This window comes from Procambarus clarkii, chromosome 35 (assembly GCF_040958095.1).
Source record: "Procambarus clarkii isolate CNS0578487 chromosome 35, FALCON_Pclarkii_2.0, whole genome shotgun sequence".
Lineage (NCBI taxonomy): Eukaryota > Metazoa > Arthropoda > Malacostraca > Decapoda > Cambaridae > Procambarus > Procambarus clarkii.
In genome coordinates, this window is record NC_091184.1 from 28,228,774 (window position 1) to 28,244,669 (window position 15,896).

Genomic DNA, 15,896 nt, shown 5'->3' on the forward strand with positions numbered 1-15,896 from the left:
TCCCCCGTCCAGGTAACGCGAGTCTCCAAAGTGCCAGAGGTAAAAGTGGACGGATGATCAAGTTGTGTGTAGGTTACTGGCTGAGTAGCCCCGAGGGCACCACCACCACCTGCAAGCCCAATTCTGAAGTCAGTGTGTGTGTGTGTGAGCTTTGATACCCAAGTGTAGCCGTACACACGCACCCATTGCCTACTGGTGCAGTGGGTGTGTGGGCAAGACATCAGGAGACGAGGCTCTGTCTATGCTGGACATCCAGGCGTGGCCAGGCTCCATCTATGCTGGACATCCAGGTGTAGACAGGCTCCATCTATGCTGGACATCCAGGTGTGGACAGGCTCCATCTATGCTGGACATCCAGGTGTAGACAGGCTCCATCTATGCTGGACATCCAGGTGTGGACAGGCTCCATCTATGCTGGACATCCAGGTGTAGACAGGCTCCATCTATGCTGAACATCCAGGCGTGGCCAGGCTCCATCTATGCTGGACATCCAGGTGTAGACAGGCTCCATCTATGCTGAACATCCAGGCGTGGCCAGGCTCCATCTATGCTGGACATCCAGGTGTAGACAGGCTCCATCTATGCTGGACATCCAGGTGTAGACAGGCTCCATCTATGCTGGACATCCAGGTGTAGACAGGCTCCATCTATGCTGGACATCCAGGTGTGGACAGGCTCCATCTATGCTGGACATCCAGGTGTGGACAGGCTCCATCTATTGAGGTCGTTGACTTCACTCTACATTGTGTGCCAGCTACTTGTGCTGGCCACATCTGTCATCTCTCTGCTTCGCTGTATCCACACCTGTATATGGTGAAGATTGTGGCAGCAAGACCGTGTAACGGGGGGTGGGGGAAATAGCTCTAGGGAACAAAGTTAAACACAATTTAAATAATAAATTCATAATTATATTTCACATGAAGTATCATAATTTAGCAATTCAATTAAAATGTTCCAGTTTAATATGCAAAGTGAGTCATCATCCAAGAATTCGAGAACCCTACAACTTGACTGCCCCTGATCATCACACAACACTTGTAAAACACGACAAGTCACCTTACTGTTCACTCACCAAGTGTCTCTGCCTATAGCTGGATAGAGGGGGGGGGGGTCTGTAGTTGACAGAGACTCCCGCCCTGCCGGCCGACAGCCTTCCTGCTAGGCCGTCTCTTCTGCAATCCTGACTGCCGTTCTGTCTGTTAATGCTCTCATGCTGGATAGCTCTCCGAGTTTATATTGGGGAACCTAGTAGCTAACTCCGCCCACAAGTAGATAGCCTCCGGCACTACCAAGCCACTCCTTAAACGTCGGCATGTTTGAAGGCTACCCGGCTCCAATTATACGCTTAGCGGAAGCAAGGTGAAATTCTCATGATCTGACCTCAGGTCACTTGGGGTCATTAACGCTTTGAGGTGTGAGATCTCAGGCAGACAACTGGCGCCTCTCAGATCCTTGTCTGTGACTCATATTCTATATATATTTTAAATAAACTAACCCAAACACTTTTACAGTGTTACAACCGACCGCCAATATGGAGAGAGTGCGACTTGAGATACGCGCCTGTAGCTGGCACGAGAGGCACCAATAGAAAATCACCAGCATGTGAAGTCATTACCGATGTGAGGCGAGCGATCTCAAATGGCGCGTAGCATCCAGACAAGCTGCAGCTGCTGGGTCTTCCGTGGGGCTGTCCCAGCTGGATTGCCTGTGGCCTTAAGACAGAGCTGATCAGAGTGCTGGAGGAAAACCGCTTGGTGTTAAAAGCAAGTTCCCGAACTCGTGCCAAATAACAAGCCAACTGATGGGATTTTCTTTAATCAGAACGCCAGATACAGTAGAGGAGGATCAGAATGATGATAGAGCGATCTGATTGGCTACGCATACAACGAACACCCCCCTTCCCCCGAAGTCTGACAAAGAAAGGTGCCTCTTTGCTTATCAAGAGAAAGATTACTGACTTTATCTAGCATAGACTTCAGTCAGCATTCAGATTCACCAAACTTGAGGCTGTTGTGGGATGACCAACACGTCCAGAAAGCACACTAATCTGAGGCAGGACAAGGAATCCTCTTTGAGGGTGAGGGGGAGGGTGAGTGTTCTGTTTACCTAAGTCCCCCTTTGATGACATTCGACCCAGCGGGAGCTCCAAGGAGCACGTCTCTTCAGGGGGGACCAGTTATGTGGATTTAAGGGGAAACTTTTATTTGAGCTCAGTATCTGTGTCGCCACAGAGCTGTGGCTTCCACACAGCCTTGAAGGAACGCACGGATCTTCAACAGGTCATGTCCAGCATCTCAAATGTCTCCACAGAAGCGGTAATCTCCTCAAAATGACGCCACAATCTCATCAAGCCTGATTAATAATTCCTTGGGCACCATACAAATTAGGCTATTTGTACCGTATAAATACAATCTGCAGAAGATAGGCTCTATGGCTCATTATCACCTCAGGGGTGGGAGGAGGGGAGACACTGTTAGTCTGTCACCTATCCTTTTGGCTAGAAGAGTTTCGTAATCCACAGTCAACGGCCTTCCCATTTCTCACAAAAACTTTATTAATATTTAAGTTAATTTTGATCGTGAAGCCAGGTATGATTACTGAAACCTGCTCTTGAAGCCAGGTATGATTACTGAAACCTGCTCTTGAAGCCAGGTATGATTACTGAAACCTGCTCTTGAAGCCAGGTATGATTACTGAAACCTGCCCTTGAAGCTAGGTATAATTTCTGAAACCTGCCCTTGAAGCTAGGTATAATTTCTGAAACCTGCCCTTGAAGCCAGGTATAATTACTGAAACCTACCCCATGAAGCCAGGTGTGATCAATCAACCCCCATTGTGAAGGCAGGTGTCATTACTCAAGCCCCCAAGTGAGCCAGGTGAGGGTACTCAGGGCTCACCGTGAAGCCAGGTGTGATTTGATCGATATGCAAGTCACATATTAGTCCCTCTCCCAAATTATGTCCACAGGTGGCTATTTACATGGAGCTAAACCACGTGTGTGGTTGGAAGCGTCGCTTTTCTGACGCAGAACAACTGTTCTATCATTCAGAGCGACGCCTGCTTGATTAATTCGTTCTGTTCGCTCATTTGTTCTTTCTCATCTCTCTTCTCTTATCCTGTTCTTTTGTTATACTCATTCACCCCCGGTTCTTAGTTCTTCCCTCTATGCACTGATATTAGTTCTTAACTCCTTAAGAACGCACAAGGAAATCACAATAACGGGGTATATCTAGGAGAAAAATAGTTGGAGCAGGAATGTGGGATCGAACCTGCGTACAAGATCATCCTAGAAGCGCGAGTTACATGAAAAAATGGATTTGCGGCGTTTTCATATTCCTAGTGAGATCAGGCGGTGATATTACAGCGCTTAGAATATATATATAACTACAACCCCTGGATTTTGTACCTCATATAGATTTGTATTTAATTATTGGAATAAAACTAATATTTCAAATATGCCGAGAAGCAGCGAAGAGCAACGTCCTTGGCGGACATGTATCTCACACTGAGACGATTCAAGCCCGCGCGCCCCAGCAGGGCTTAATACCTTGTCATGCACTCCGTCAACCTGATTGGTCAAACACGATTAAATTCCACTTACAACTTTGCCCTGATTGGCGGAGACGCTCACGGGGCGAGTGTTGCCCTCCCGGTGGTCAGTGATAACATATTAACCCACCAGGGGAAGGTTCTTATATATATCAGCTCCGGGGCTACATATCGTCATAATGATTAATCAAAGATCAAAAATGTATTCTTATATTGTTTTGCAATAAATTATTGACGCAACAAATTGTTCAACTGAAAAGAACTTGATGAAATAAAAATTCGGTGGGCGCCCGGGGAATGTTGCCAAGTCAGAATTTTCACGGACCAATTGTTTGAGTGTGTTTGACTTTCTCAAGGTTAACAAAAACTCTCACGTGAGCTATTGAGGCGTCTCACGTCCGTGTAAACATTACTTAACTGCTTCACATGACCTACAGTTTCTTCACGACCTCGGTAAACAATTAGCCATTGTCCACATTGAATTGTCTTATATATATGTGTATATATATATATATATATATATATATATATATATATATATATGTGTGTGTGTGTGTGTGTGTGTGTGTGTGTGTGTGTGTGTGTGTGTGTGTGTGTGTGTGTGTGTGTGTGTGTATTCACCTAGTTGTGCTTGCGGGGTTGAGCTCTGCTCTTTCGGCCCGCCTCTCAAATGTCAATCAACTGTTGCTAACTACTATTTTTCACACACACACACACACACACACACACACACACACACACACACACACACACACACACACACACACACACATAGGAAGCAGCCCGTAACAGCTGTTTAACTCCCAGGTACCTATTTACTGCTAGGTAACAGAGGGCATCAGGGCGAAAGAAACACTGCCCATTGTTTCGCCGGCGCCGGGAATAGAACCCCGGACCACAGGATTACGTGCACAGCGTGCTGTCCACTCACCCACCGGCCCCCCCCCCCCTATGTGTGTGTGTGTGTGTACTCACCTAATTGTAATTCCAGGGTAATTAACAGGAGAGAGCGCCAAACCATTACGACTATATAGCACTGAGAAGGGGTCAGGACAATGATTTGCGATGGGACGATGGGGGAAAGGAATGGTGCCCAACCACTTGTGGACGGTCGGGGGATTGAACGCCGACCTGCAAGAAGCAAAGACCGTCGCTCTAATTCCAGCCCAAGTGGTTGGGATTACAAACAGCAGTAAGTAGGTTGGAATGCTGACACATAGAGACGGTCAAGGCCGTGGCCGGCTACGATAGAACGCATAACCTCATGCAATGTTCCCATGGGACTACTGTGCAACATAATCTGAGCTGTTTACTGTTGCTGACACTTAACTTATGACACTATATCTCTCATACTTTACTACTGTTCCTTTATTTGTACCTGTTTGATGGGGTTCTGGGAGGTCTTCTACTCCCCAAGCACGGCTTGTGAGAGTTTGGTCCACCAGGCTGTTGCTTGGAGCGGCCCGCAGGCCCACATATACTTGCTTGATGGGGTTCTGGGAGTTCTTCTACTCCCCAAGCCCGGCCCGAGGCCAGGCTCGACTTGTGAGAGTTTGGTCCACCAGGCTGTTGCTTGGAGCGGCCCGCAGGCCCACATATACTTGCTTGATGGGGTTCTGGGAGTTCTTCTACTCCCCAAGCCCGGCCCGAGGCCAGGCTCGACTTGTGAGAGTTTGGTCCACCAGGCTGTTGCTTGGAGCGGCCCGCAGGCCCACATATACCTGGTTGATGGGGTTCTGGGAGGTCTTCTACTCCTCAAGCCCGGCCCGAGGCCAGGACGTTGAAGCGACGTCTCCGACGTTGAAGCGACGTCTCCGACGTTGAAGCGACGTCACCGACGTTGAAACGACGTCACCGACGTTGAACCGATGTCACCGACGTTGTAGCGACGTCACCGACGTTGAAGCGACGTCACCGACGTTGAAGCGACGTCACCGACGTTGAAGCGACGTCACGGACGTTGAAGCGACGTCACCGACGTTGAAGCGACGTCACCGACGTTGAAGCGTCGTCACGGACGTTGAAGCGACGTCACCGACGTTGTAGCGACGTCACCGACGTTGAAGCGACGTCACCGACGTTGAAGCGACGTCACCGACGTTGAAGCGACGTCACCGACGTTGAAGCGACGTCACCGACGTTGAAGCGTCGTCACGGACGTTGAAGCGACGTCACCGACGTTGTAGCGACGTCACCGACGTTGAAGCGACGTCACCGACGTTGAAGCGACGTCACCGACGTTGAAATGGCGTTGCTCGTGGCTGTTGTGACCACTGGGCACCCCAGACCGACACCATTAACTCCAATTTCGGGAATTTGAAAACCAATTTGAGACGTCTGAGGTGGTAGAGAGAATTAAATTGGTTAGGATCGCCTGAGGAGGATTGACAAAGGTCTGCTCTTGACCACGAATGAGAAAGGTCTGCTCTTGAGGACGAGTGAGAAAGGTCTGCTCTTGAATACGAATGAGAAAGATCTGCTCTTGAGGACGAGTGAGAAAGGTCTGCTCTTGAGGACGAATGAGAAAGGTCTGCTCTTGAGGACGAATGAGAAAGGTCCGCTCTTGACCACGAATGAGAATACATGAGATGAGATATAATGAATATAATGATTTCATGGAGCATTATGAACACAGGAGTATAAGACCAGGTCGATATAATGTACCCTATCTTGAGGTTATCTTGAGATGATTTCGGGGCTTTAGTGTCCCCGCGGCCCGGTCCTCGACCAGGCCTCCACCCCCAGGAAGCAGCCCGTGACAGCTGACTAACACCCAGGTACTTATTTTACTGTTAGGTAACAGGGGCATAGGGTGAAAGAAACTCTGCCCATTGTTTCTCGCCGGCGCCCGGGATCGAACCCGGGATCACAGGATCACAAGTCCAGTGTGCTGTCCGCTCGGCCGACCGGCTGCTAAGCTAATGGCCGGGAGTGTGACGTTGGTTGATATAGTAATAGTTGTTGTGATGGTGGTAATTGGGGTGATTGTGGTTACATTTGGTTGTGGTTGTGCATGCTATGGTTCCGTCCTCTTACTGTGTACTATATTTGTTTAACTAATCATTTAATCTCTGTATGGGCCTCGTAGCCTGGTGGATAGAGCGCAGGACTCGTAATTCTGTGGCGCGGGTTCGATTCCCGCACCAGGCAGAAACAAATGGGCAAAGTTTCTTTCACCCTGAATGCCCCTGTTAACTAGCAGTAAATAGGTACCTGGGAGTTAAGTCAGCTGTCACGGGCTGCTTCCTGGGGGTGGAGGCCTGGTCGAGGACCGGGCCGCGGGGGCACTAAAGCCCCGAAATCATCTCAAGATAACCTCAAGATCGTTTGAGGCTAATTGTGTTTCGTCGACTGTAGGTGAGGATATTTCTTTGCTTTATTGTATTTAAAAAAATAATTAATCTCTTGCATTTGCACAACAAAACATTACAAAAAATAATATAAACAAATATATATTAGAAAAGCGAACAAGCCTGAATGGTCCCCAGGACTATATGCAACTGAAAACTCACACCCCAGAAGTGACTCGAACCCATACTGCCAGGAGCAACGCAACTGGTATCTACAGGATGCTCCTGGCAGTATGGGTTCGAGTCACTTCTGGGGGTGTGAGTTTTCAGTTATATATTAGAAAAGCATTCGGGAACATGAGCGAGAAGGAAAAAATATGTAACCTCCTCCTCTGAGAGTTACTCGGGCACTGAAGATTTCATTGTTCCCGCCAGAGGCAATTACAATTTCTTTCTTTATTATGCACCCCATACCCATCCCGTGGGCGGTGGTGTAAAGGATTACAGAGGCACATAATCGGTTCAGGAACTGAACCCTCTAGTTCGTTTAGCTAAGCAAATACAGTAACAATCTTTTGACGCTAGAGGCAACTATATTAAACACGCCGTACTCATCCTGTGAGCGGTAGCGCAAAAAAAAGGATTACAGACGGCACAAAAGATCTCAACGGAGATTATTACATTAACAATTACCTATATCCTTCAGATATCTTGGGGGGCGGGGAGATTTGGAGTGAACGATATGGAAGAAAATGCAGAATAAAGCCATTGTAGAGCATGGATGCCATAAACACAATCAGAGAAAACTGTATAAAGATTAGAGGATGACTATTATATTTTTCGTAGATGGTCCGCCACCAGCCCCACCCACCAGCGTGTGTCCACTCTAATGTCACTTTTAACAAGGACAAAAAAACAAAATGCATTAGTAATTACCTGAGGAATCCTGTTTGAGTATAATAAAAAGAGGTTTCGATCACCCTAACGGTTCCAACAATGATATTAGTGACTAATGTAACGGGACATTATAGCATTAAAACCCTATCTTTGGGAATATAAATATATATTTACAGGATTTACAGGATTTACAGGATCCCGTACGACCGTTAGTCGTAAACTTGGTGCGTGTGTGTGTTTGTTTGGCCCGCGAGTGTTTGAACACCGTTAAATCAAATCCAACCCAATTTGGCATGAGGGTGGAGAACCTCGTTTAGCTGGCCCTTATAAAATGCAAATTTCGGCATCTAGGACCCCGAAGACCAGAGGCCAGATTCACGAAAGCACTTACGCAAGCACTTACGAACCTGGGGCCAGATTCACGACAGCACTTACGAACCTGGGGCCAGATTCACGAAAGCACTTACGAACCTGGGGCCAGATTCACGAAAGCACTTACGAACCTGGGGCCAGATTCACGAAAGCACTTACGCAAGCACTTACGAACCTGGGGCCAGATTCACGAAAGCACTTAAGAACCTGTACATCTCTTCTCAATCTTTGGCGGCTTTGTTTACAATTATTAAACAGTTAATGAGCTCCGAAGCACCAGGAGGCTGTTTATAACAATAACAACAGTTGTTTGGGAAGTTTTCATGCTTGTAAACTGTTTAATAAATGTAACCAAAGCCGTCAAAGATTGAGGAAAGATGTACACGTTCGTAAGTGTTTGCGTAAGTGCTTTCGTGAATCTGGCCCCAGAGTCCTGGCCGGATGACCAACACTCTGCTCTCTCTCACACACGCAGACGACGGCCGGATTGGCTGTACGGCAATCCTGTAATCCGGTTAAGATTAACTTTAAATAATCAATTGGTTGGAGCATCGACGGATGTCTCTGAGGATTAATGAGTTATAAATTAATGTTTGATATGCCGTTCAAATGTCGGAATTAACGATAAATTAATTATCGATTATCTGATGACATCTGAAGATTAATGAGGGCTAATTGACTTGGTGACCCGCTGGGGTCCCAGGCGCACCCACACTAAATATATCTAGTACCATGAACACTAGACCACAAGTGACTTAAAAAATTGAAAGTTTGTTAGATTTTTAACCCAATTGCCAACAGCACTAGATGGCCAACGGGCGCAGATATTTTCATTAAATCAATTCACTATTTGAGGAAAACGCGAGCATTTTTGGGAAGAAAAGAAAGAAAGAAACAAAGAAATCAAAGGCAAGAAGATTCCACCTCAGCTGTTGGGGGGGGGGGGGGAGGGGGGTCGATGTCAACAAGGGGGAGAATGCAACCCTTGACCTTCCACTCCATACTACATATAAACCACACATTGTCACCCCCCCCCCACCTCCAGCTGGCTATACCCTCTCCACACAGTGTAAATCACACACACACACACACACACACACACACACACACACACACACACACACACACACACACACACACACACACATTCCCAACCCTCTCCACACTATGTAAACTCCACCCTCCCCCACTTCCTGAGCCATTACAACCATGCCCCACAACAGCCTATAAACACACAAACTATTATGCACAAGTACCCAGCCTACTGCAGGAGACATGTACCCTTGCCTCTCCCGAGTTCGAAGGCGGTTAAACTCACCCACGAATGGTCGATATGTAAACACCCCCCCCCCCCTACCCCACATGGAGGGGGGGGGGTGGGACATTGCTAATGTAAACAAACTTCTAGCTCCACATACACTTGTAACTGTACTTGTTTGATCCGCTCTTGTTGGATTTATTTCAGTGGCTGTATCTGTATTTTTATCTGCCTCGGTGACTGTATCTTTGTATCTGTATCTTGACGGGGAAATGGATCAGCTAAAGTACCATGTAACGGAAATGAATTAACATTAGGACTTAGTAGCCTCATCTATGATTTCAAGACTTTTTTTGATCTGAATTTTCGAGAAATTACAAACACTCAAAGGCCGAACTCAACATATATAAACATTTACGACACACTTTATACTGTTTATATATATATATATATATATATATATATATATATATATATATATATATATATATATATATATATATATATATATATATGTGTGTTACATATAACGACTCATAATCGAGAATTCTGAGTTCGTAATAGTGGGGCAGAAATAGTTGGGCGCGTTTCCTATCACCTAATGCGTCTGTTCACCTAGAAGTAAATAGGAACCCCCAGGAGTAAGGCAGTGATATATTAAGGGTTAATTAGGGGGGGGGGTTGATGTGACGGATGGGCCCCATACCCCCACTCGTTACCCCCCTCTACACCCCATCAACCACAACCACCCCCCTCTTTAAACACACCCCCTAACCACAATCAACCCCCCACCCCACCACGACAAGAGTTACCTATAATAAAGGTCAAATTACCAATAAGAACCTAACTACCAGGTCGTTAATTACCAGTTTAACTCTCACCGAAAACATAAAACTAGGAAAACAGAATCTGGACCAAAGAGTTGAAGCTTAACACCCCCGCAAGCACAACTAGGTGAGTACAGAAACTGCCTATTCGCAAAATCTCCAAAACCTTGCCCATAAATGGCTCGCAATTCTGCTCACAAATAATTATTTTGGCAAATCTTCAAGTATTCACATCGGCCATATAAACTTGCTTCTCCACCATTGAAGGTTTCACCCGAACATACAATATGCGTGTACCAAACAGTAAATATGGGGTTCATATCCTAAAATTCGCACCAAAATTAAATAATTCACATTTTCGTCACATCGTTCAAATTCCACAACGGATTCACTGAAGTTAACGGTTGGAGGTCCGTCACCAGTTTATATATTTGAGATATTAAGACATTTTCTATAACCACAAACACAAGCAGTGTGTAGATATTACAAACAAATTTCAAATATTTGTATCACTAGTGAGGGAGGACGGCGGCCATGGTGGAGACCACAGCCAGGCTACTTACCAACACTCTTTCACGCACCGACTGCTGCTGATGGCTGCTGCTGCTGCTGCTGCTGCTGCTTCTGAAGCAGCAGAGCTGTAGCCAAACAAGACAGATGACGGTCAACTGCATGTTCGTAAGCAACTGAAGGAGCAGCAGCGAGGAAGAGAAGTCTGAGACGATATGAGGTTGTCGTCTTCTGTTTTGCGGTCACTCCCGCCATGATGCGAGGCTTCCCTAATGCCTTATATCCTCTCCCTTTTCCCACAGAAAACGAATTCCCTCAAATCGCTTTCCATTATTGAGTGACTTTAAGACCTGCCTGAGTTAACCAAGTAGTTCACGAATGATGACAGTGGTTTGATATTAAACCCCACAAAAATTGGGGTTAATTGGCGGCCGGTAACTACAGTGTTTAGGCATCTTAGGACCGGAATGTAATGCGCGCGGAGAATGTTGGGGCATAACATATCAGACCACATCAGCTGTTGGGAGTGTGTGGTGAACCTCCCTGCTACTACGTCTCTACCACAACACCCCCCATAACCCCCTCCCACACACACTGCCAGAAGGAGGCCCGTGTGCCTACAGGACACCGCTGTAGCCTCATGTCGTGGATACCAGGATACATGACCCGGGGGGAAGAGGCTATGACTGGCTCTTGGATATAAAATATATATATCCAAGATATAATAATAATGGTAATTTAGCCTTACACCCGGCGCTGTAACTAGTCAAGTTATCCCCCTATCAATGGTTAATAATACCGGTGACATTATTTACAATAGTTACCATTAAACTCGGACATTCTTCACCCTTTCTCAAGGGCGCGGAAACTTCCATTCATCATCATGATGATCATAGCAGCAATAACCGCTATATGGGGATTTGTAATTGTTTGTTTTTGTTCGTTTTAACGAACAAAAAAAAAGGTGGTGTCCTATTTTGTCACACATAGTTACTCCAGGTGCTTTATTTTACCTTACACAGTGACTACGGTGTCAGCCATTAATTTTGTCCAGCTTTTTTTTGTTTCATCCTGTAACCGTGGTCGCCATGGTGGTTCTATTGTAAAGACCCCAGCAGACAGGAACTATGTCAACAGGACCCCCAGCAGACAGGAACCACATGTCTGCGTACGGGCCATTTTTATGAACGGATGACTGTAGCGTAGATAGTAGACACGTAGTAGACACAGTAGATAGTTACTACGCACTCTTTATGAATGGCACTGTAAGGCGATACCTTCCAAAGGCATTTTATTCATAACTTTTACCAGTTTTAAATCAAGATATTTTATTTTATAATTTTTTTACTAATATTCTGATTCGTAACATGGAGACAATTCCGTAAACAAAGATGCCAATAAACAATAATAATAATATCATTAATAATAATATTAACACCTGTGACTTACCTGTGATAAATTTCGAGAGTTTTTTGTCCTCTGGCGATTGGTAGGGCACTGAGGGTATTTGCGCTAGCACCCCGCATGCATGCCCACACAGTCATCACAACATGGTTGATCCAATAACTGATACAGAAACCTGTACCACTGGTCCCACTGTACCAATGTAGGTTTATACACTGGTGTTCTTAAGTATATTTCCTTATAAAATATAAACTTTATTAAGAGAGAAATCTGATCATACTGACTATTAATTCCACGGATGTAGGGGTCAGTATTAGTCTGACACTGAACCAGTCGTGCTTGTTAGGGAATGCCTAATCTCAGTCGTTAGTATAATAGTATTGCTAATTACTGATTAGTGGATCACCAGTGTGCTTTATTGAGTGAACCACCGCGAAGAGCTTTTTATAGCTATTGTTGACTCACAAACCGGCTCCAGTCACTACCCCTGGTTACTCTGAATTCCATCAATAATTGATGGAGGATTAGGCTATCCAATAGGTGGCACGGGCATGAATAACCCGTAATTGGTAAAATTCTATCATACCCCAGGTTATCTTGAGATGATTTCGGGGCTTTTTTTTAGTGTCCCCGCGGCCCGGTCCTCGATCAGGCCTCCACCCCCAGGAAGCAGCCCGTGACAGCTGGCTAACACCCAGGTACATATTTTACTGCTAGGTAACAGGGGCATAGGGTGAAAGAAACTCTGCCCATTGTTTCTCGCCGGCGCCTGGGATCGAACCCAGGACCACAGGATCACAAGTCCAGCGTGCTGTCCGCTCGGCCGACCGGATCCCCAGGGTTTATATCCCTGAAACTGTCCCAGCTAGTGCCAGTTGGTGGGTTTTAGACTGTTCCCAACTGCAAGTTGATGGTTTGTAGTGTCTGCTCACCCACGTGCATCTTATAACATCACACTCAGCATTCTATAGGAATTTTCAATTAAAGTTGTTTGACATGACTCTTAACTATTGGCCGGTTATGTCATCCTTCTGACCACACTTACTCATACTAGACAAGGAAGGACGAAAGAGGAGAATTAGGAAAAAGAGAGAGAGAGAGAGAGGATTATTTTTCTGGTTGATACAACGTTAGGTTCAGTAAGGTTAGTTTTTTTTTTTAAATCCGTTGACAAACCGTCGTATGTACATTGTGACGTGTGTACAAAATGACGTGTGTACACTATGACGTGTGTACATTGTGATGTGTGTACCAATGAGGACAGTCCACCCTCTGGAGATCAGCTTGAAAACGTGAAGAATTCCAAGCCATTACTTACCATAACATTTGCAACACTGGTAGAACGTAGAAAACCTCAACCTATTAGAGAGAGGCCGGGTAGAGAGGCCAGATCAGCTAGATGTTGTTCAAATATTCCTATTATCCTTATCCTCAGATATTTCAATGTGGAATTATACGATTTTTATCATCTTATCACCTCAACAGGCTGACCTTCAAGGTTACAATAATCTGGTTAAGTGATACAGGCAGGCACCGATGCTAGGCTACCTCAGCCCAGCAACATAACATATTTTCTAACTGCTTGTCCTGTTTTTAGTCTCTCCTCGTCTGGTCTGCTGGTCCAGGTCTCTTCGTCCTCGTCTGCTCGTTCTGCTGTACACACACACACACACACATATAAGGAGGAACATGAGGCTAGGATGACACTACCCTGCATTTCAATATTCCTTTGTTTACATCTCTCTCTCACTCTCTCTCTCTCTCTCTCTCTCTCTCTCTCTCTCTCTCTCTCTCTCTCTCTCTCTCTCTCTCTCTCTCTCTCTCTCTCTCTCTCTCTCTCTCTCTCTCTTTCTCTCTCTCTCTCTCTCTCTCTCTCTCTCTCTCTCTCACCAGTTTTCCTTTTCATTACTGATATAATGTTTCTTTTACCCTAAATATTTCTTTGATCTTCTTATATCCGTTTTGTTAGGTGTTAATTACGCTTAGTAAGATCATATTACTAAAGAACGCAGTAAAGCCGCTCCCACAACTATAAAGGTAGATATAGATATATACAGTATAGATATAAATATGGGTAGACATAACACCTCAAGACTGCTAAACTTTATTCTGAAATTTTTGTAATTTTATAATTGAGTTAACGAGAAATTACATTCAAGTATTTACCCAAAAGAAAGTCGTAACAAAAGCAGCGGGCGTGTTCATCTATAAAAACATACATGACCAAAAAAACTATTGCGCTACGCTACGTCAAGAACCCATTTCTCTCAAGCGAGAACCAATGTTAGTCAAGTGAGAACCAATTTTGGTCAAGCGAGAACCGATTTTGGTCAAGCGAGAACCGAATTCACTCAAGTGAGAACCGATTTCACTCAAGCGAGAACCAATTTCACTCAAGTGAGAACCAATTTCACTCAAGCGAGAACCAATTTCACTCAAGCGAGAACCTTTTTCACTCAAGCGAGAACCAATATCACTCAAGCGAGAACCGATTTCACTCAAGCGAGAACCAATATCACTCAAGCGAGAACCAATATCACTCAAGCGAGCACCCAATTTCTCTCTATCCCACAAGGCGGGAAAACTGAGGCTTGGGGCTCGCTAAACCACGCAACTCCTCTATAAAGAACACCCTAAAGTCAAATTATCCGATACTGGAAGCCGGTTGGAACCGGTTACGATGCAACAACGGAATATATAGCTCCCTGCACTTTATCCGGCGAGGATATTTAACCGGATATTTTCTCCCAGTGGTTCCTGTAGGAGTGTACGCTTGTGTCCTCGTTAAGAGGATCACACTATATATCTTCGACCTCGTTATAAGTGAGCCGGTATCTTAATATGTCAACGGTTATTTTTAACAGGAGCGACAAAACATGACCAGCCATAACGATTGTTAATGTTATGCAAGAACACGTCACTATAAGTCCCTGAACATTAATAACTCGGCCAACACACATGAAAAGAAAGTGGCGAGGTTTCTGTCCGTTCTGGACCCTTTTTAAGGCGTTTCTGTCCGTCCTGGACTCCTTTTCAAGACGTTTCTGTCCGTCTTGGACCCTTTTCAAGACGTTTCTGTCCGTTCTAGACCCTTTTTAAGTCGTTTCTGTCCGTCCTGGACCCCTTTCAAGACGTTTCTGTCCGTTCTGGACCCTTTTCAAGACGTTTCTGTCCGTCTTGGACCCTTTTCAAGACGTTTCTGTCCGTCCTGGACCCATTTTTAAGACGTTTCTGTCCGTCCTGGGCCCTTTTCAAGGCGTTTCTGTCCGTCCTGGACCCTTATCAAGCCGTTTCTGTCCGTCCTGGACCCTTTTCAAGACGTTTCTGTCCGTCCTGGACCTTTTTCAAGACGTTTCTGTCCGTCCTGGACCCATTTTTAAGACGTTTCTGTCCGTCCTGGACCTTTTTCAAGACGTTTCTGTCCATTCTGGACCCTTTTCAAGACGTTTCTGCCTATCCTGGACCCTTTTCAAAACGTTTCTGTCCGTACTGGACCCTTTTCAAGACGTTTCTGTCCGACCTGGACCCTTTTAAAGACGTTTCTGTCCGTCTTAGACCATTAAGTCGTGACATGATAACGACTTCATAAGGAAGCAGGACAAACTGAATCAACGCCACTTTTATTTTTCGTATGTGTGGGGCTAGGCTACTTGCTACATTAAATACTGACTGTGATTGTAAATTCATAGATATCACCTCTACCCACCGACTCAAATAGGAACCAAAAAAGGAAAAAATTAATACATATACATATATATATAGAGAGAAAGAGAACATTATTTATTTATT

At 45.4% G+C, this 15,896-nt stretch overlaps 1 protein-coding gene across 4 annotated transcripts in view; it reads right to left on the minus strand.

Annotated features, from left to right (window-relative positions):
- Positions 1 to 15,896, minus strand: part of sog (short gastrulation) — a 277,663-nt gene that overhangs the window by 40,730 nt on the left and 221,037 nt on the right. Inside the window, exon 1 of one of the 4 annotated variants that reach the window (XM_069336217.1) lies at positions 10,757 to 10,908. The exons of the other annotated variants lie outside the window; for them this stretch is intronic. Within the exon in view, the coding sequence (XP_069192318.1) occupies positions 10,757 to 10,867 (111 nt within the window). The 5' untranslated portion in view covers positions 10,868 to 10,908. Of the gene's footprint in view, positions 1 to 10,756; positions 10,909 to 15,896 lie in introns of those variants that run through there. 4 annotated transcript variants of the gene reach the window in all.